At 41.5% G+C, this 7645-nt stretch overlaps 1 protein-coding gene across 1 annotated transcript in view; it reads left to right on the forward strand.

Annotated features, from left to right (window-relative positions):
- Window positions 1–7645, forward strand: part of VAMP4 (vesicle associated membrane protein 4) — a 29039-nt gene that overhangs the window by 19106 nt on the left and 2288 nt on the right. The window contains exon 6 of the mRNA XM_006907805.3: window positions 2568–2619. Coding sequence (XP_006907867.1) covers window positions 2568–2619 — 52 coding nt within the window. The remainder of the gene's footprint in view (window positions 1–2567; window positions 2620–7645) is intronic.

Raw genomic sequence — 7645 nt, forward strand, 5'->3', positions numbered from 1 at the left:
GTGGCTAAGAAAAAACCCTCTATCACTCGTTATTCCAGAGAAATAAGAAATAAAAGAGAAATTTTTAGACAAGGAGGAAAAAATGAGAATTGCTATATGCTAATATGTTCCTGCAAAACATTTTATAGAAATTAATTTACTTCTTAAATCAAATATGACTACTCATCATTAAGCAGGAAATGTTTCTTTTAAGATTTTATAACATATTTCATAGCATGCAAGCACTTCTTTTCTTTTTCCTCCTGATTCCGTGTGTTATTTTGGGCTTGTTGAAAATCTTAGACATAAACTCATTGTTTTAGTCTCTCATTTTCAGGTTTAGCGGTAAGTCTCTAAATTTGACTTTGACATGCTAAGATTTCTTTCAAGATTTGCCTTGGATTTACTTAATTTTGTCTGCCTGTTGAAACCTCTTACTTTCAGAAAGGGAACTTAGGAAAGAAACATGTTTCATTGCTCCTCTTGTCTAGAATTTAAGTTTTCTATTTTAAAATCTTTATTCTTTAAATAATAAATCTTCTATTTTCTTTAAATTTTTTAATTCTATAGAAGCTTTCTATTTTATAGACTGTTTTTGGAAGAACAAAAGTTCCATGAAGCATTCACCTCCTCTCCCCATACACCTATTCACGTGGCCACAAAAAGATGATACATTTTGCCTAGCTTTTCTTAGCCATATCTACAGATTTTCATTTTGTACTTTATGGGATTCAGATCAGAGGAATAGTATGCTTTTAAGGGGCAAAATTGAATTAATTTTAAAATATTTTTAAGTAGTCTCTATGTCACTACCGTGTTCTGGATTGACTTCACAATGCTGACTTAGGAAGGGCTAAGAAAAGGGACATGGGGACAGAAACCAGATCCGAGGTTGCCAGTGGGTAAGGGTAGAGGGGCGGGCATCGACCACAGCAGTGCACGAAGGAACTCTTCAGAGAGCTGGGAATGCCTTCCGTTCAGCTGTGATGGCGGCCCATGGGTGACAACTGTGTGTGTCAAAACCCAGCCAAATGAAATTTGAAAGGGTGAATTTTATGTTAGTAAAATATATCTCAATAGACTTGACTTTAAAAGTAAGTGAACAGAATTATCAGCGGGTGGGGAGGGAGCATCACCGGCCCCCTCTCAGGTGTCTAGGAGGCCCCGGGGCTCATCCGTGTTCAGTGGTGACAGATGTTTGTCCCTGTCGTTTGGGAAAAGCGCTTTGGACATGATGATACATTGCTGCCGTTTTGGGGTGTAAACCTCTGCTGGCCAGTGTTAGAAACCCAAGGCAGAAAACTGTCCAAGTGTTTTAAAATGGATATTGATTTTGCCATTTAAATCTTCTAAGCCTAGCACAAATTAGCAGGGCTCATTGATGTATGCTTTGGGTAAAGTTGAAAAATTACCACAAAATTCTAAATTACTTTAGGAATTACTTTCAGGTTAAAAAAAGAAGCAAAGCTTCCATACATTTTCCGCATCACCTTGTCACCCCTAGAGTACTGTAGTTTGTGGTATGATGGGGACCCAGTCACCTGCTGAAAATGTGCCTTCTAGATCGATCTGGTCTATTTCATTTTTTGGTTATCACAATTAATAATTTTAATAGATACCTGGTGTCCACATTGCAAAGTTTCCCCATATTTTCTCGGTCACTTTGTTCTTGTCATGAATGTAATGCCACCAGAATGTCACCAGTAGTTCTATTTTAGAAACGTTTTATTGGCTACTTCTGGTTGTTATTCGTGATACAGAATGTTTGATATGTTTATAATAAGTGGACATCTTTTTTTCTGAATGAACCATCTTTAATGAATTATCTGTCAAAATGTTTGAAAACAAGACTTTCATTTGAATTCATCAGGAAAGTCAAGTTCATTTATAATTTATACATTTTAGGATTAAATGAGAAATATGACAATATTATAGAGGGAAATGATGTGAACTTAAAATATTAAGCCGCTGACGAAGGACTGATCTTAAGGTTTCTCCTCTCAGCTCTGAAACTGACAGACAGTATGTTCTTAAGCAAGTTATTTATTACATAAGGTTATTTGTGAGGAACCTACATTCTCTTCCTCCAAACGGAGATAAAAAATGCCAAGAAGAAAGTAAGGGGAGAAAAAACGGAGAGAATTCTCATAGACGTCAATAAGTACTATAAAAAAATGCCACCTTCTGCTGTGCACGTCACATCATTAGTGCTGGGCGCCTGTGTCGTTCTTCCCACCCTGACGCTTTTCAGCAGAGTTGGTAAAAGTATTGTACTTTCTCCCTGGTACAAGAAATAAATGATTTACAAAAATGTCCAGGCCCACGAAGGCTTCGATGGGTTTGTTTACTGTGCAGCACAACCTTGAACAATAAAATCCAGGCAAGAAAAAACCTGCAAATTTGGGGGACTCGGATTATTAACAAAAAAAGATGCAGATAACCGAGTTCAGATGAGAAAAATTTGAAGACCTTTCAAGGGATGAGCCTGTGTGTTGATGAGTTAGTATAATGTGGTAAATAGCACAAGAGATAGTCACGTGGGTAAAGTCAAGGTTAACATTAGGATCTTACGCCTTTTTGTGTTGCAGATAAAAGCCGTGGTGGCTCTGGTCGCTGTTGTCCTTTTGTTGGTGATTATCAGTAAGTATTTACTGGCTTTTTAGTAGGGGGAGTATCATTCGTTTCGGAGTTCATTTTATTTTTAGTTGACCTAGTATGACTGTCAGGATTGAGTAGCGATTTCTGATCCGAGTCTAGAGTCTTAACCGAGAATCTGCAGACCTCTGAAAACGCTCTTAAATTGTATGTAAATGCAGGACTAAGGGACTTGTTTGAGGCCCAGGATGGCTGTTAACACCCAGGACCATAACACTCGTTTACTGTTTATTGTTAACACTCACGTGCTTGCACTTGGTAATATTGTGTTTGAAGGACAAATCTAGATACATTCTCCAGATGATAGTTTGTTTTGTTTTTGTTCTGGATTTAAAGTTGATTTTAGGCATTAAAGCATCCTTAATATTCTTTTGAAAGTCAGATTATTTTTAATATCTCCTTTTCTCCAAGGCCTCTTTACCTGTGTTTACAAGGATTTTATGAAGATTTAGAAAGTGTCTGAAAATAACCATTTGAAAAAATCCATGGGGATACTCTCCTTTTAAACAGAAAAGGTTTTGCTACAGTGATATAAAGTTGGTCCTCGTCTGTGTTTGTGGCTTCTGGGTTTGTGAATTCACCTGCCAGCTAACGTGTACTCGTCACCCCCTCTCCCCATCAGTACTTGGGGTGCTTTTGCGGGTGTCGGCACATGGGTTCAGAGCAGCGACAGGCGTATTTCCGCCTAACGTCTGATGAGGTCGTGCTCTGCCCTGCAGGTTCCTCTCCCAGAGTGAATGCGTGTCCTTCAGAGTCTATTTAGTGTCACGTTTCTCACATGTTTGTGCGTTTGTTAGCGATTCCACTATTTGAAACGGCCCCCAGGTGCAGTGCTGAAGTTCTGTCTGGTGTTGCTGTCGTGACGTGTCTTAAGGAGAAGACAGGTGTGTTAGACAGCTACACTTAGGCATTGTAGTGCTGGTGGCCATGAATTCAGTGTTCATGAATCAGCAGTATGTATTAAATAGGGTGTCTTTAAACAGAAACACACATAAAACAATAGGAAGTATAAGAATCACGCGTAGTAAAGTCCACACTTAAGGTGTGTACAGACCTGGGCTAGACTCTTGGGAGGAAGCAGTCTACCTCGAGATGTCAGCAGCTTCTCTTCCTGGTCAGGTGGACCGTTCAGGTGGAGGAGGCTTTTTAAAGTGAAAAACAGGGATCCAGCAGTCAGTCCCTCAGCTCTGCCGCAGACGAGGTCCAAGAAGTACCTGGAAAGGACCTTTCCAGCGGGTCGTAGAGCGTTCTTTTGGAGATGCCTTTCCCAGGAATTTCTCTGACGATAAACCACAAAGACATCAGGGTAAAACAACGACCCTCTGTAAATGACAGACTAAAAGCGACATGCTTAAAGATCGGATTACAGCTCTACTCATAAAGAAATTTGCCTTTCTCTGCAACACACACCACTTTAAGATAACCAGAAATGCAAATGAAAAAACATATTAGGACGTTGTAGATTCTTACAAATTTTATATAATTTCAAGAACGGTCATTTTAATCATACAAATACAACAATTATTTTTGATTTGACAATGCTTCCCATGTAATTTTAGGATCTCAAATAGGCCTAATTGGTTTAATTTTCCCCTTTTATGAAGGAAGAAATTTTGTTTAAAAGGTATCAAAGATTCTGTCGGTTAATTTTCAGATTTAAATTTTTGGGAAGTTTGTCAAACATCAAGTTTTAAAACACCTGATCAAATAAGATCACAGGTCACTGTGAAACAGTACTTATTTAATCATGGTGACAGTTGGAGACTTTGCAGGCAAATACAGCAAGTTCAATAATTGTAAGCAAAATTTATCTCTTTTACTATTAAGACAATTTAATTTAGCAAAGACCTGATGATACAGAGCCCGAGAAATAATTTCAATAAGACGTAAAATCTTTGCTTTCCTTTTACAATTTATTAAGAATATAACAATAGTACAGGAAAACTGTCTTTTTAACAGAGAAAGCTTAATTCTAATATTGTATCAGCTTAATTTTGATATTTAAATTTCTTTACTCAAGTTTATTTTAATCTTATTTAGCTTGACCAAAGTTTCTTTCTCAAGATTCTTTTCCCACAAACCTCCAACTTTCCTTGTCCAATTTAGCTTGTCTATTCATATACATTTAGAAATAACCGACTTACTGGGACAAACCATTTTTTAAAATTTTCTCAAAAATACATTCCATACCGTATACCTTCTTTTACTGAAAACACATTATTTATATTAGTTAGAATTCCTAATCTTTAGAAGTCTTAACTTGTAATGACAACTAAAAAGTAAGCAAGTAGCCTTTTATGGCTTCACCAAGGAGGGAGCGCAAATCGTGTGTCTGTCCCGCTGGGTCCAGCTACAGGAGTCCCCAGCCCACCTGACCAGCTGCCACGTGCACCCCGATAGATGTGCCTCAGAGATGACAGATCAAAAAGCCAGCTCTCAAGATGAAAGAAAAGCTTTTACTACATGCATATTAACGGATTTAGCTATGCCTTGGGTCTCTTGGAGCCAGACTAACATTTGGGGGGATGTGCCACAGGGTGGGGGGTCGAGTGCCATTTTACAGTGTTCTTTTATGCACAGAAATTTTTCTTGAGGTTGGCAGTCACCTGATGTCAGTCTATGGTGTTCCGTGACCAACTTATCCCATCACGGGAGCCTTCTTTTTTTCAAGGTGACAAGTGTCCTAACAACTCTTAAACACTTGACCTTTGTCCACCAGTTTGTGGCTTTGGCTTCAAACCATCCCTCAATGATAGCTTTTACCTCGTGTGCACGTGACCCACAGTGAAGCGTGTTTACATAGACATGGGTCTGGTGAGACCCACAGGCCCATCCGTCCGCAGAGGCCAGAGGCCAGCGCAGACGGCCGGTCTGTAGGATTTCTGAGTCAGGAACGGAAATAGAAGAGCCTGCAGCAAAGCGAGTGCACACAGGGGCCGATCTCCGCCAGCTGCCCACCCTGGGGCACCGTCTGCAAAGCCCCTCCTCAGAGAACAAGGCTCTTTCCTGGGTGGTAGCAAGCACGAGTTGCTCCCCTCCCAGGAAACCGGTGAAGAAGGTCTGCTTAGGGGAAACGCCCCTCACGCAGCAGCAGCTCCGCGGCCTCCCACCACGTCAGCACCAGGGAGAGCGGCTCACAGTTCAGGAGGCTGAAAATGCGATTAAACTCTGAAAACCCAGCTTCTGCCTTTACCACATTTTTGAGTATAGAGTTTTTTAATTCTTTGGAATATGCCATCAGGATTCAGGCAGGAGAAAGAGTGAGAAGCCTTGAAGCACCTGCTCAGATGGCCTAAGTTTCTCTAGGGATCCTTTTAGAGCCGGTTTTAAAGTCAGTTTGTCTTTTAGAAGCTTCTGCATGTCAGTGCATCTCCGCCCTGTCCCTGTCCCCGTTGTCCCTGAGAGGTGTGGAATTCTCTCTTTAAGGGAGGCCCTTGATGTGGACTTAAAACTTACTTAGTGGCCCCGAGAGTTTTAAGTGATTTGGGCTAACTCGGTCCATTTCGTTAAGAAGGCACAGGAGGAGGGACCAGAGTGTGTGACCAGAGTGCGCGCACATATAACTAGCCGGGCTTCCGTGTAAAATAAACCCATCTTAATTGCACTGCGTTTAACCTCTAATTTACAGTCTAATTAATAAGATTGTAAAAAGATTAACTATGTCAAATCACAAGTGTCCTGTTCAGGGAATTGCAAAGACATGTCAACTTTAGTTAGGCAACCGTTTTAGACAAAAACAGGCACGATCTAGCCCCATAATTCTTATATGTACAACACCAGCCAGGGTTCCTGAAGTGTGTGAAGGAAGGGGGAGTGTGGAGTTTTGACTCCCCATGATTCAAAAGTTTCGTTCTTGATCCACGGAGGCCAAGAAATCGTTTTGGGTCTGAAAACTGCTGCTTTTATGGGAGCTGTCTCCTAGTCGATCAGTGGCTGCCTGCATACGTGTATCGGGGGGACCTGAGCACCACACGGTATTCAGGCAGGCTCCAGGTACTGGGCTGTACCTCCCAGACGCACCAGAAATGTTCCTTCTAATCCTGAAACGGGGGGTAGGGGAATGTTTTTCTGTTGGGGGCCCTATGAGACAGCCACATATCTTGGACAGTGAGTCCAGACTCTTCTGCAAAGGCTTCTAGCCGCCTGGAAACACCCATGAGAGGGCCAGAAGGAGCAGTGGTCTCTCCAGAGTGAAAGTCACCGTCACGTAATTCCAGAGCTAAGCTAATAGCATTGTTCGACCAACAGTGAAAATCCAGATTGTAATTACATAGAATGGCCACAAGATGTCACTATAAGCTCAGTTACCTCAGAAAAATAAGTCAAAAACAAACAGGTACTGGTGAATAACAGAATAATAATAAACCCGACTTGAGGGCGTCCCCTCAGTAACTCACCATTCAGATGAGGGAACCCCTGCCTGGCACCAGTGTCCCCGGCCCTGGGCAGCTTCTTATGGACAGTCAAACATGGTACCCAACACGAGAAGGATACCCCCTTCCATGGCACAGATGCCAAATGTTCTAGATGGCTTCACGCATTTTCGGTTGAAGGGTTACCCTCCCTGGCCTAGTAAAGCATGCACATCAGCCACCAGGTGAGGGCGCACGATCCAAGGGTTCAGAGAGGCCAATGACAGGATCCTCATCTTGGCCCGATGAGCCACAGTGTGACTGCTGTGTGTGCCACACGCACCCTTTTCTGCTCCTTTGAAGGTAGAATACTGCTTCTGACAAGATACGCTAAACAAACTTTCACAGCTTAAAGCTCCTCAGAAAGAAAGGGTTTGTTGAGCCAGATGCTAGCCAGAAAAGGACCAGGTCGGAACCACCAGCACCTGTTAACCAGTGAACCTCACCTGTCTCTCCCTTCTGCCCTCCCGCCTGCTGTAATTTAGAACATCTCAGAATTTTCTCCTTGTCAGTGGATAATTTGGAAAATGTAGAATAGCATAAGAAAATACAGTTCAACTGTAATCTTACCACAGAGCTAGCTACTGTTAATATAATTA

The sequence above is a fragment of the Pteropus alecto genome, unplaced genomic scaffold (genome assembly GCF_000325575.1).
Source record: "Pteropus alecto unplaced genomic scaffold, ASM32557v1 scaffold101, whole genome shotgun sequence".
Lineage (NCBI taxonomy): Eukaryota > Metazoa > Chordata > Mammalia > Chiroptera > Pteropodidae > Pteropus > Pteropus alecto.